This window comes from Eretmochelys imbricata, chromosome 9 (genome assembly GCF_965152235.1).
Source record: "Eretmochelys imbricata isolate rEreImb1 chromosome 9, rEreImb1.hap1, whole genome shotgun sequence".
Taxonomy (NCBI): domain Eukaryota; kingdom Metazoa; phylum Chordata; order Testudines; family Cheloniidae; genus Eretmochelys; species Eretmochelys imbricata.
The window spans coordinates 89,909,455-89,923,334 of record NC_135580.1 but is presented as its reverse complement, the minus strand read 5'-3'; the positions used below and the strand labels follow the sequence as shown (position 1 = coordinate 89,923,334).

At 47.7% G+C, this 13,880-nt stretch overlaps 1 protein-coding gene across 1 annotated transcript in view; it reads left to right on the top strand.

The window, feature by feature from the left end:
• The first annotated feature begins 23 nt into the window (after positions 1–23).
• Positions 24–13,880, top strand: part of COMMD5 (COMM domain containing 5) — a 29,700-nt gene continuing 15,843 nt past the window's right edge. Inside the window, exons 1-4 of the mRNA XM_077826007.1 lie at positions 24–229; positions 6,031–6,191; positions 7,014–7,042; positions 11,638–11,688. Coding sequence (XP_077682133.1) covers positions 61–229; positions 6,031–6,191; positions 7,014–7,042; positions 11,638–11,688 — 410 coding nt within the window. The 5' untranslated portion in view covers positions 24–60. The remainder of the gene's footprint in view (positions 230–6,030; positions 6,192–7,013; positions 7,043–11,637; positions 11,689–13,880) is intronic.

Here is a 13,880-nt window from a genome sequence, read left to right as displayed (position 1 = left end):
GGGGCGCGCCGGGCGCAGGGACCGGCCGGGCGGAGCCGCAGAGCCGGGGCTCGGGCCGCCATGGCAGCAGCCGGGAAGGCGGGGTCGCCGCCCTACTCGCACCCGGGGCACGGCGAGAGCAGCCTGGGCAGAGTCAGCTTCCTGGGGGCCCGGCTGCCCGCCGAGGTGGAGGCGATGGCCAGGGGCGTGCGGGGCCTGGGCCAGGAAACCTTCCGCCGCCTGCTGACAGGTACGGCCGGGCCCGGGCCCGGGCCCCCCTCCCCGCCCTCTGCCTCCGCTTGGGCCGGGCTCCTGCTTCCCCCCCGACCCCCGCAGCATGTCTCTCCCCGCGGGGTCCTGCTCCCGCCCCCACGGGCAGGGGGGGCCTGCTGCCCCTAGTGGGTCCTGCGCGCCCCCCCCTCCAAAGGCCGGGGCCTCCCGCTCCTCCCCGGGGGGTCCTGCGCGCCCCCCCCCAAAGGGCAGGGGCCTCCCGCTCCTCCCAGGGGGTCCTGCGCGCCCCCCCCCTCCAAAGGGCAGGGGCCTCCCGCTCCTCCCCGGGGGTCCTGCGCGCCCCCCCCCCTCCAAAGGGCAGGGGCCTCCCGCTCCTCCCCGGGGGGTCCTGCGCGCCCCCCCCCCCAAAGGCCGGGGCCTCCCGCTCCTCCCAGGGGGTCCTGCGCGCCCCCCCCCCTCCAAAGGGCAGGGGCCTCCCGCTCCTCCCCGGGGGTCCTGCGCGCCCCCCCCCCCTCCAAAGGGCAGGGGCCTCCCGCTCCTCCCCGGGGGTCCTGCGCGCCCCCCCCCCTCCAAAGGGCAGGGGCCTCCCGCTCCTCCCCGGGGGTCCTGCGCGCCCCCCCCCCTCCAAAGGGCAGGGGCCTCCCGCTCCTCCCCGGGGGTCCTGCGCGCCCCCCCCCTCCAAAGGGCAGGGGCCTCCCGCTCCTCCCCGGGGGTCCTGCGCGCCCCCCCCCCTCCAAAGGGCAGGGGCCTCCCGCTCCTCCCCGGGGGTCCTGCGCGCCCCCCCCCCTCCAAAGGGCAGGGGCCTCCCGCTCCTCCCCGGGGGCCCTGCGCCCCCCCCCTCCAAAGGCCGGGGCCTCCCGCTCCTCCCCGGGGGTCCTGCGCGCCCCCCCCCTCCAAAGGGCAGGGGCCTCCCGCTCCTCTCCAGGGGCCCTGCGCCCCCCCCTCCAAAGGCCGGGGCCTCCCGCTCCTCCCAGGGGGTCCTGCGCGCCCCCCCCTCCAAAGGGCAGGGGCCTCCCGCTCCTCTCCGGGGGCCCTGCGCCCCCCCCTCCAAAGGGCGGGGCCTCCCGCTCCTCCCCGGGGGTCCTGCGCGCCCCCCCCTCCAAAGGGCAGGGGCCTCCCGCTCCTCCCCGGGGGTCCTGCGCGCCCCCCCCCCCTCCAAAGGGCAGGGGCCTCCCGCTCCTCCCCGGGGGGTCCTGCGCGCCCCCCCCCCTCCAAAGGGCAGGGGCCTCCCGCTCCTCCCCGGGGGGTCCTGCGCGCCCCCCGCCTCCAAAGGGCAGGGGCCTCCCGCTCCTCCCCGGGGGGTCCTGCGCGCCCCCCGCCTCCAAAGGGCAGGGGCCTCCCGCTCCTCCCCGGGGGGTCCTGCGCGCCCCCCGCCTCCAAAGGGCAGGGGCCTCCCGCTCCTCCCCGGGGGGTCCTGCGCGCCCCCCGCCTCCAAAGGGCAGGGGCCTCCCGCTCCTCCCCGGGGGGTCCTGCGCGCCCCCCGCCTCCAAAGGGCAGGGGCCTCCCGCTCCTCCCCGGGGGGTCCTGCGCGCCCCCCGCCTCCAAAGGGCAGGGGCCTCCCGCTCCTCCCCGGGGGGTCCTGCGCGCCCCCCGCCTCCAAAGGGCAGGGGCCTCCCGCTCCTCCCCGGGGGGTCCTGCATCTCTCCAACCCATTGGGCAGGGGTTCTGCCCCGCCCTCCCACTCCCCCTATGGATAGGAGGGTCCTGCTCATATCCTTTAATCAACTGACATTACTTCCATTTTGTATGTTGAGTTTTCTTTGGCACCAGAAGCCACATGCTTGGTCTCCTGGTCAAAGCAGTCACTGAGAGTGTTGGGTCTGAATCACATAGAGCTGAGAGCTCCAAGAAGTGGACAAGTAGACAGCTATTAGAGTAAGATGGTCTGTAGAGAGCCCTGCAAATCCGCAGATTATTTTTCGGACTGTGGATCGAATGCGGGTTCAAATTTTGTATCTGTGCAGGGCTCTAATGAGCTGATTCTAGTTGGCATTAGGAATCTTCATTGTGCTAGTGTATTGGGGTGAGAATGGAGCAAGACCTCCTGACTGAAGCTAGATCTGCAGCTATGTAATAATTGTAGGCAATGGAATTACAATTTGGCAGATTCACTGGATAGTCAAGTAAAATTGGAAGTAGATCCATATTTGTCCAGCCCACTGTTACCGAGAGACAACTGGTGACTAGATAACCACAGTAACACCAGGAAGATGTCCCTCTTCTCCCTGAATCCTGTACTGGTTTAATGTTCGAGGTAAAGATTTCATGGTGATTTCATCGTGCATTTCCCACTTGCTACTGTAGGGGGAGCATACAGTCTCTCAAAAATGCTCTTGTAACTAGAACATGTAAACAATCTTCCATTGACTCCCAAACTGTTAGTTAATTTTCACTTACAACCAAAGGAAACAGACTTTTCCAGAATAAGCCGAGCTAGCACAGGTCTCCCTCTACCCATTTTTTCCTCTTGCTGACGTTCTGGTGTATGGTGAGCGTACATGTACTACAAACTATTATTCCATTGAAGGATTGGCAGCCTTGGAAGGCATGGTGAATTTGTTTATATAGCGTTCTATATTATAGCTAATGTCAAAATAATATGCAATGTCATACAACCCCTGAGTTGAAGGTGTAGAAATCTCACAAACCAGAGTCTCAAGGTTATCCTGCCAAAGGTATGACAAGCTCCCCTGAATATAAGTCTGATGGCATAAACTAATGGCATGTTAGCTCTGACTCAGTGGATGTGTGATGAAAAGTTTCATGTTGAAAACAATGTTTGCACTTGTACATCACGCTCCCTTCACTGATCTCAATCATCATTTAGTTTACCTAACTCACAAGGGTTTTTAAGACTCAGTGGTCTCCCATTTTGACAGATGGCAAAACTAAGGTGCAGAGAAGTCATCTGAGTCACTTCTAGAGCCTGGATGAGAACCTAGGTCTGCTATGCTCTATCCACTGGACATGCTGCCTGACAATAGTCAATCTTAAAAAAGTATCAACTGGAAATCTGAGCCTCGAGCCCCGAAGTCTGAGCAATTTAGTTTCACGAGGCCTGCAGTGGCATGGGGAACTGGGCAGTTGGCCTGCTTGCTACCCCCTAATGCTGTCTCCAGCTTTTATATGCAGAAAAACAGTTGTGACACAGGTGGGCGATGGAGATTTTATAGCATGTTGGAGGGGGACTCAGAAAGAAAAAGATTGAAAACCCCTAGTGTAATATACAAATAGATCAAATGGATTTGAAGAGAAATACTCATAGGATTCAGTAATGAGAGAAGGAACCTTTCACTTCTTGGGTCGTTTGTTGGCATGTGGCTGCTTGGTAGCCTATTTGATTATTGGTACCAGTCCAACTTGTAGGTCATGTCCAAATGAGGAAAACAGGTTGTTTTAAAACATACTAGCTATTATGTTGTAACTGATGTGATTTTAAACAAGATGTTGCATTTACCGTAGATTGGGTTAATTGTGTTTAAAAATGTATTAGCTTGACCTCACCACCTGCCCCCTCCCACTCTCCTGCCCCTGCTGGAGGAGTTCACAACCAGCTAACGTGTTTTAAAACACAACCTGCTTTTCTAGTCTGGATGTGCACTTACTGGACAGGCGTTAACAGAAAAAAACATCCTCACCACTGATACTAATAGACATTCTTTTAGGCCATTTCAGTGAAGAAGGAATCTTTCCCTTCTCCTTTACAGACAATTCCTCAGCTTTAGGGTTGAGTCATTTTCCAACATTGTGGGAAATGTTGTACTGGCACGGCCCATATTACATCTGTGGATAAATACAGAAGATTTCAGTCTACTGTTCTGATTATTTAGAATCTTTCACTGCATTTAAAGACATTTAAAAATGTACAAAAGGAAATAAAATTGTCCAAAAATAGAAGCTGGTAGTCAGTGGAATCCATTTAATACCACAAGGAAGTTTGGCAGTTCAGTTAAAACTTTTTTTATTTGTTAACTTTAATGTTAAGCTGCTGTCCCAGCCTGGCCACTTTTAACTTTTCATCTTTTATTCCAGGAGGTAAATCTGGAGCATAATAAATTTCCACTTTAAAGGCCTGATCCTGCAAACCCATCCATGCAGGCAGACATTTATCTTTCCCAGTGGGGCTTCATGTGTTTGTGAGGTCTGCCCACGCAGATCTGATTACAGAAGCAAAATTTTTATATAAGCCAAATTCATTTTTATAAGCCTTTGTGTATATGGAATGTGGAAAAATAAGTATATATTGAAGGTCTTAGGGAGTCCAGCCAAAGGTGTCTCTTTATTATGTTGCATCCTGGCTGACTTTTGGTGCTGGTACTGCACCATTAGCAACAGTGCAAACTGCTCCAAAATGTGCATTGGTATTGTCCCAGAGAGGCCAGCTGAAAAGAGTTAGTTTCACTTTACCTCCATGGCCATTCAATATTTAACCTCTCTGCTGAGCTTGCAACCAGGGTGTCATTTGCAACTCTCTGTGGGATCTAAAGCTGATGAGAAGCAAGTTAGTTCTCCCAGTCCTGCTCCAACTAAACAAGTGTCAGAGCTACAAGTCATCCTAAAGTAGGTGAACCACCACGCTTGTGACGTGAATGACTTTCAGTCACTACACACCCACATCAGATTTAAACTGGTGACCTAATTACTCCTGAAGACATTCTGTGCCATTCTGTGGATTGAGAGAGTTCTGTGTGGGGCAATCGGGGTGTGGGCGGCTCAATGGGGAATCCGGGTGCGGGGGGATCTGGATGCACAGGAGCTTGTTGGGGGAGTTATGGGTGCAATGGTAATGGGACTCTGCAGGGGGGTCCAGGTGGTTGAGGCTCAGTGGGAGGGAGGGGGTGGATGTGGGGGGGATAGAGCTCCGTAGGAAGGTCGGAGGGGTCAATGGGTCCAGATGCTGGGAGAGTGGGGCTCAGTGGGTGGGGATCCAGATGCATCTGGTTGGGGCCAGTGGAGTGGGGATCTGAGTGCAGGTGGCTCATCAGGGTGGTCCAGGTGCAGGAGGAGTGGGGCTTGGCAGGGGGATTCTGGATGTGGGGGGTGAGGCTCAGCGGGAGGGTCTGGGTATGAGGGAGTCTGGATGCACAGAATTGGGCAGATAGAGGAACAGCTCCCCGTACGGTGATCCCTCCCCCTGTTGCTGAAGAGGGATGGGGAAAAGTTTGCAGAGCTTCCTGCAGCCTGGGGAGAAATCTTGGGGTGGGTCTGATCTGGCCCTGGATGCCATGCAGAGGAAGAGGAAGTCCCATCCTATTCAGCCCACCCAGGACTAGCAACTGAGCCCAGCGCAGGGTAGGTGCCACCAGCTGGGTCTTCCCCAGTCTTGCCCTCTGCCTCACAGTGATTTACGTCTCTGCCGACTGTCCTGGGCACCCAAAACATACTGCTGGGGAGGGTCACATGACCGCTCTTGTGGCTTCCCTTTGCTTCCTTGTCAGAAAGTCATTTTTCTGCAGGGAACATAAATCCTGTGCATGCGCAGTGGTGCAGATTTCCCCCAGGAGTACATAATGATGAAAGCATTTGTATCCCAGTTCCAGTTCCCTGAGCAAATCAAACTCATCCACTGCTGCTGACAGTTCCACTTTAAACTGTAACTCTTATTCCATCAACTCGAGCTTTGTGTGCAAAATGTTGTTGCACAACAGACCTGGTGAACAATCAGTTGTGTTTACAAAGACATGGAGTGGTATATTCATACCGGGGAAAACACCAGCCTCCTCATACACACAAATATTTCCATAATTTTTCTTGAATGTCCCCACACACATCACACTTTCCCCGTTTTAAAGGAGCATCCTGTTGGTTTCTCTGTTGCAGTCGTTGTTAGTGCATTGGAAGGAAAAGATTGCAAAGAATCTGTGAGGGCGATTGCAGAAAGCATTGATCTGTCAGAAGAGCAGCTCACTTCCCTCATCTCTGGCATGTATACTCTTCTCAGAGAGGCCCTGCGGCTTCCCATATCGACTTTCAAACAAGAAGTAAGTACTAGGAGTGCATAGTGCCTTGATAAATTAAGATTGTGTCACTTGCAAATTACTGCATAAACTTCTCCATATGGGGGTGTGTAGCTCAACTCAAAAAGGTCATGTGAAACTGGTAGAAGGATATCTGCTGGGAATGCATTTGTTGTTACTAATCGTTTATCTTGTTCTGTTTTTTAAAAAGACCTGAAGTACAGATTTACAGGATACTTCTGCAGACGTTTATGGAAAACTTTAGTTTATGGAAAAGATTTACTTGCATCTATTTTCTACTTCAGCAGCTTGTATTCTGGTGTTGCTTGTCTGTTTTATTTGTCTTCATTTTGTAGCAGTCTCTCTTTTTTAGATAATTTGTCATTTCTTTTGGCATCAACTTTTTTCCCACACTACCCATATATATTTGCTTCGGAAAAACCCTGTGAAATTGTGCTGCACGCCTGTTTTTCCTTGTCTTATATGTGTATCTTAGAGGAAGGATAATTGTCTGGTTAGGATACGGCACTGAGTGTCTGAAGACCTGAGTTCTGTTCCTGGTTCTGCTATACACGTGCTTTGTGAATTTGGACAAGTCACTTAATCTCTCTGCCTCAATCCTATTGAATGTTGACTTCTGCTCCTAAGTCACTTAGGCACGTCTGGAAATCCTATCCAGCATCCGTTTTGCCATCTCAGGACTATTAGCACAAAATAAAATTTGGGGGAGGGGAGCGCGAACAAGCAAGTAACCACTATTTTAGTTCTTGTAAATGTATATCTTTTTCATAAGGAACTAGTTTTCAAGTCTACAGTATGTAAATTGCACATTCCTTGTTTTTGTAGGTTTTTAAGGAAGATCTCCAGGAGCTTAGGTATGCCCATTTATTTCACCTGAATTGCTCACTGTAACTGTTTTTGTACAGCTGCTTCCCTGAAGGGGAACAGGCTGCTGTAATCAACTTTTTAAATGTTATTGCTCTTCGTGGGAGAGAGAGGCTCTGTCTCATTACCAATTCCTCAAGCCAGTTTCCTCTAGGTCGCCAGTTGAAAACCAGCCCATGTCAGTATAATCCAAAAGTTGATACTGTCTAGTGACAGCCTTTGTGAAATGAGTTGGTGTTCTCAGTCCAGTTCCCTGTGAACAAGTAACCGCATCACAAAAGCACCACCATGATTGGCAGTCATGCTTGAGACTCCAAGGATTGAACATGAAGGTAAAACCAGCCACAACCCTAACCAGCGTTTCTCCAGATCATGGCTGAGACACACAAAGAGTGTGGTACAAAGGAACTTGTGTTCTTACTGCCTGGGCTGTACCTGCTCTGTAGATAGAGGATTTGAGGCTCCAGGGCTGTTAGACCAGAAGCTTTCACCAAACACTACCTTTTTAAAAAAAAATTATAGCTCTTCGAAGTTAGGTTTGTTGTAAAATGTCAGAGTGATCAATATAGCATCACACCCATGGACCTGCTGAGAGAACTCTATAAGGGATTGACTTCATCCTTCAAATGCAAGATAAGAAAGAGCTGAGCCTGCCACTTTATCCTTGCCTCACCCCTTCCATCCGTTGCCCACCTCCCCCAAAAGAGCTTGATTATCACTTTCTTATTACCATTATATCAACTGAGCTGTGTGAGGTGAGTGTAACATAACCTGGTCCCATTCAGATGTAATTTGCATGTACTACTTTGATAATGAGGTCATGTGAAGCCAGGAGAAATATTCAGGCATTGTATAAGATATGATTTGGCATTGAACTCATGCAGTAAATTTCACACATTGGGGAGATGGCACAATTTAGTCCTTAATGTAGGTTATACAAATGTGACATGCACACACACACCTGCCGTGCAATATTTTGTTGTTGTTAGTATGTTTGCTAAGACAATGACAACATTTCAGAAGTTGAGGAACTGGCCTACTTTTTGCTTTAAAAGGACAATGATATAACGCTCGTGAAATCCTACTGCATTGTTCAGCTGTGCTTTGCTGGCTAATTAGCACAAGCGATCACAATGTTTGTTACAAAGACTTAGTAAAATCCATTTCAGTCTATCCAGAGATAATATCTTGGTATAGAAGTTCAGGCACTATAAGCTAGTCCTCACTGCATAGTAGTGATCTTCATGGTTTGTTGCTGAACACTGAAATGGGGAGAAATAAGAGAAAATGCAACCTGTACCCTGCATTATTTGTTTTAATATTTTGTGCTTCTGTGTAGTGTCTTTTGTGACAGGATCTCAAATTATTTTACAAACATTCTCTCTCCTAGCTCCTCGGCATTCTGGTTTCTTCATCTTTCATTCCACCAAGGCTACTTTTCCTCAAGGTTGCTGGCAATCACATCCAGTCGTTTGCAGTTATCGCCTCCTTCCATCCAAGCCTCCTGCCTAACCCCATCCCTCTTTATACTCTGTCCCCATTTCATCTTTCTGTCACCTTCCATGCTACCCCTACTGCTTGGGACAGTCTCCCTCTTCATCTAGGTCAATGTATTGTTCTGCCTCCTTTGCATTTTTCTAAGAAGCCCTTTCAACACTAACCCATTTTTTTAAAATAAATCTGCACCACTTGGATATTTGACTTTCCAGTCCTTGCACATCTGGTGTACTGGGTCTGAACGTGGTTGCTTGTCTGCCCTAGAATGAAGCAGGAGCCTTGTCTTCCCTGTGTTATACATTAAGAAGTGCATTAATGTGCTCAAGAAATAATAAAACCTCCATGCCACCTGTGAGTAGGTAAATATTATCCCTGTTGTACAGCGGAAATTGAGGTTGAGAAATGAAACTTTCCAAAGCACAAGTCAGTATTAGAGTTGGAAATAGAATCCAGGAGTCCTGACATTCGCTCTTGCCACTTGACCACAGTGCCATTGCCTCACACTTGTATGGGGTTTTCTTCCCTCCCACTAATAGATTAATCATGTTGTTACCAACCTTTTTCCCCAGAGGAAGGTCTTCATTACTCAGCCTAGGTGACTCTTGTTACGGGATTGGCCTGGATTACTAACAGAAGAAAGTATATGAGAGTGACAATATACATGCCTCATTGCTGCTGTTAATGTGGTTGGCGTAGCCACAAAAGTTCACTTGCCTGGACATTCATGCTGCTCTCAGCCCTAGAAGTTGACACTGGCAGTCTTCTCTGGCACCCTCGGGAGAGTTTAATAAGCTAGTTAAGTTAAGGGGAGGTGTCTTCTGACATTTTCATCTCTGAATGAAAATCATTTTTTTAAATCACTGTCTCTGCTCACCTTGAGGCTAGATTTTTAAATGAGTAAATAGTGTCTTTTTGGTCACAAGGACATACAGAGAGATTTTGAAATATAGGTGTGTTGGCTCTTTTCACAGCTTCAGTGATTCTCATGGGAAATGACATTGATATTGTTGCACAGCGTATCTGAGCTGGAGACAAAGCGCACTCTCGCTGCCCCAGGGATGTATTCATTAACCAAAGAAATATCTCCATGTGCATCAACTAGTGTGGGTCGTTGGGCCAAGATTTCTCATCGGCACCAGGACCACATGCATGAAGAATACATGTGGCTGAGCAACAGCTCCTATATTGATTAGCTGCCGGAATTTGGCCAGAACAGAGCAACAGCAGGTTGTCTGTCATTTCTCCACCAGAAGTTATGGACTTGAGTCATATTCTTGCTTTCGTCTTCCCCATAGTCTTTACCATTCCCTTCAGTGAGACTGAAAACTGTTTTGGCTGGAATCGGACAGGCAAAGGTCCTGTAACTCTCAGCAGCTTGACAGCTGCTTTTATGGTCTTTAGTTCCTTACCCCGGGTCTTAGCCTCAATAGATCTAGTGGAAAGGAGGTAGGGAGGGCAAGCCCACTTAGGATTGATTACATCACTGTGGGTTGTCTCTCTAATTGTCATCCAGTATCACAACACGCACGTTATCTCCAGGCATACACTTTCATCAGAGAGAATAGCAACCTCTCAAATTCACCTTTCATTTAGCAATACAGAAGCTGCTGAGCCAGTGGAAGTGAGTCTGTGACCACTGCCAGGAATATTTTTCTGTGCACAGTTAGTAGTTTTGTAGCTCAGGCCAGCACATGGTCCAGTAACATTGGAGAAGGGTATCCTCGCAGCCTGCTCCTGGTCCCACAGATCCCTCCTTGAAACATTCTTTTCAACTAGTCCTTTGCAAAATGATCACTGCTGGATACTTACACCGTCTCTAGCTCAGTACTCTTTTTCTGATCTCTTCCTCCTGTGACTGGACTAAAATGTAAGCTGCTTGAGCCAGGGACAATGTCTGCATATGGTTGGTTTCCCGAAAACATAAGTTGAATTGCAGAAATAATGCAGTTGCAAAGGTGGCGTTAGTACTTCTTATGCGTTTGAGTAATCCACACTGGGACAATAAACACAGTGCACTGATATGTAGCATTAGGTCCCCTTCGTTCAGCCCTTACAGAGGAGGAGCCAGGAAGAGTTGTTTGCAATATGGAAACTTGTTCCTTGTTGGGGTGTTTCAGGTAAAACACTTGCCCAGACAGTGTTTGAATTGTAGGACCATTGCCTTTCATGGAGAAGGACACACACGGACACACGGAAAAGCACTCCTCTGTGCCTCTTGCCCACTTCCCTCTCTGTGCCTTCTTCCATGTGTTTCCATATGCCGGGAATACCCTCCCCACTAATGTAAATCATACTTCCCCTTCAAGAAGCTATTTAAAATCCACCTTTACCATTAAGCATTCAAGATCTAATGGCCACACACCACTCCGATAAATTCTTACCTTGTTCCTGTTTGTTCCTATCCCACCTATAACCAATAAGCCATTCAGGCCAGGGACCTTTCTTTTCTTTTCTGATCTTTGATTGCTGTGTGCACTAAGGCATTATGTGAATGATTAATAATATTGCACATTCCATGTAACATGTTTTTTTTAATAAGTGCTCTGAGCTATTCCAGAGATTTCCACATCACTCTGAGGTGCCATTCTTTGCAAATCTTTTCATTCTCTTTCCCTTGAACTTTAAGATGGAAGTAAAATCAAAAAGTGTTGGTTGGAATTTTCCAAAGTACCCAGCATTGGCCTAATTCTGCTCCCATTAAAGTACTGGTAAAACTCCAATTGACTTCACTGAGAGCAGTTAGGCCAGTGCTGAGCACCTTTGAAATTCACACTTGATGTATCTAACCATTTGCTTTAGAGAATAAAGGCTATCCAAGGAAGGAGGGAAAGGTGAAATGAAGTTCCTAAGACCCCTGCTCTAAAAGGTAGTGGAATCCTGCTAGGCTGTGTTCCTCGCAATTTGACTGAACTTCAGTGATTGCTTAAAATCTGATGACAGTTCTAACTGAGGAAAAAATGTAAAATGTTGATAAAACTATTTGTTTTGAGTTATATAGTGGTTTACATAACTTGGAGAGAGAAGGGTGTGTATCTGTGGTTACAAAACACTTATATATTTGTCTTATATTGTTGACCTTTTCTTTAAGGATACCAGAAGAGTTCATCACGGACTTTGCCAGTGTGGTCTTTGGTAACAGGTTAGTAATTTTATAAATCAATTTACATGCTCTCATCAGAAGTCTAAAGCAGTGGTTTTCAACCTTTTTTCATTTGTGGACCCCTACAAAATTTCAAGTGGAGGTGCTGACCCCTTTGGAAATCTTAGATGTGATTGAAAACCACTGTTCTATGGTAACGACAACCTTTTGCTGGCCCCTTAGACATAGTCTGCAGACCCACAAGGGTCCATGGACCACAGGTTGAAAACCACTGGTCTAAAGGATCGTGAGTGATAACCTGATCCCAATGAGCAGGGTCCTGGATTTCACCCTACAAGTTAGATTCCATGTAAAGTGACTGTCTGTTGAAGAGTATACCTCTGTGCAGCAAGCAGCTTCTCTTGCCACATTTAAACCCTTTCTCAAGGCACACTGCTGTTACAGGGACTTTCATTGATGACCCACCACTAATAATAATCCCAACATATAAATTGTTTTTTCCCCAAATCCCTGACCTTCCCCATGAAGATTCAGTCTTCAGTCTGTGTAGTTTGTCTTTTGCTCAATATGATTTGCATTGCAAGCGCCGTAAATCAGGGGTCATATTTACTTTTATGCACTGTTCCTCCATGATTAATACATTCATGTGTATGGACAATTAAAATAATGGTTGAGGTTTTTAAAACAGTGCAGGGAATTTAGCCACAGTTCTTGCACTGCTTGGACAGAGGACATGTAGCTGAATCTCTTGAACTGCCTTGAAAATCTCAACTAGTATATCTGCAACTGAGGGCAAGTGATGAAGTCCCAGACTGTGTCAGGTATTCCTGGGGATTTCTGCACCCTAAAATTAAAAATTCTGCACACAATATTTAAAAATTCTGCATATTTTGTCAAAATACAATATAATCACACCAGTTTCAGTTGTTTTGGTAATTTATTTCAAAATACCCATCAGCAAGTATGTCTGTAACAATACAGACAACAATAAAAATTCAGGAAATGTTTTTTTGGCAAATAGATTCTCTACTAGGCGTATTAATACAGAACTTGATATATTTTGGTGACAGTTATGTTCTGTTTCAGTGAAATTAAATATTGCATTTAAACAAAGTCATTATACAAAAATAGGTTATACAAAAGTATTGTAATGACCTGGCCTAAGAGGGCGCTAGCATCCTAAAGGACTGTTTTGTGTCTGTCTGTCATGTCTTGTCCAAGTTCAAGTTTCTATGTGTATTATAAGGTTTTTGAGTCACACCACTGTAGTGGGAGGGGGGTTAGGCTGTTAGCATGGGGAAGAGAGACCCAGCAAAGAGTGAGTGTGTGTGTGTGTATGTAAGGGTGAGTGTGTGGAGGGAGAGGGGGTGTTTGTGTGGCTTGGGTCATGCACATGGTTTGCCAGCTGACACCCCTTTGTCTCCAGATGTGGTATGCATGCCCCCATGCCAGGTGCGGGCAGGAGTGCTGGGGCATTCAGTGATAGATGGGAGCAGAGGGGGATGTGTTCAGGCTCATGTGCACACAGAGACGTTATGTGTATACATAACTAATACATTTGAAACACGCAAAACTGGAAAAAGGAAGCATTTCAGTGGAAATCACAAATTTTGCATAAAAATATAAAATTTTGCAGGGAACATTAATTCTGCACAAATTCTGCATTGTGCAGTGTCACAGAATTCCAGTAGTAGTAGTCAAGTGCAGTGGAAACCAGCAGTTCCTTTGGGAGACTCCGAATGATTTTGGGTTTGTCCCTCAGTTTCCCTATATGTAAGATGGGGATAATGATACTTTCCCCAACAGATGGAAATGCTATGTAAGAGTTAGATATTATGTATCTACGGACAAAATTCAGTCAAGCGTGTAGGGACAAAATTAGTAAGGCCAAGGCACAAAATGAGATTAAACTAGCTAGAGATACAAAGGGTAACAAGAAAACATTCTACAAATACATTAGAATCAAAAAGAAGACCAAGGACAGGGTAGGCCTGTTACTTAATGAGGAGGAAAGACAGTAAGAGGAAATGTGGAAATCACAGAAGTTCTAAATGCCCTTTTTGTTTGTTTCCACCAAAAGATTAGTAGCGATCGGACATCTAACATAGAGAATTCCCGTGAAAATGAGGCAAGATCTGAGGCTAAAGTAGGGAAAGAACAAGTTAAAAATTACTTACACAAGTTAGATGTCTTCAAGTTGGCATGGACTGATGAAATACATTCTAATACTC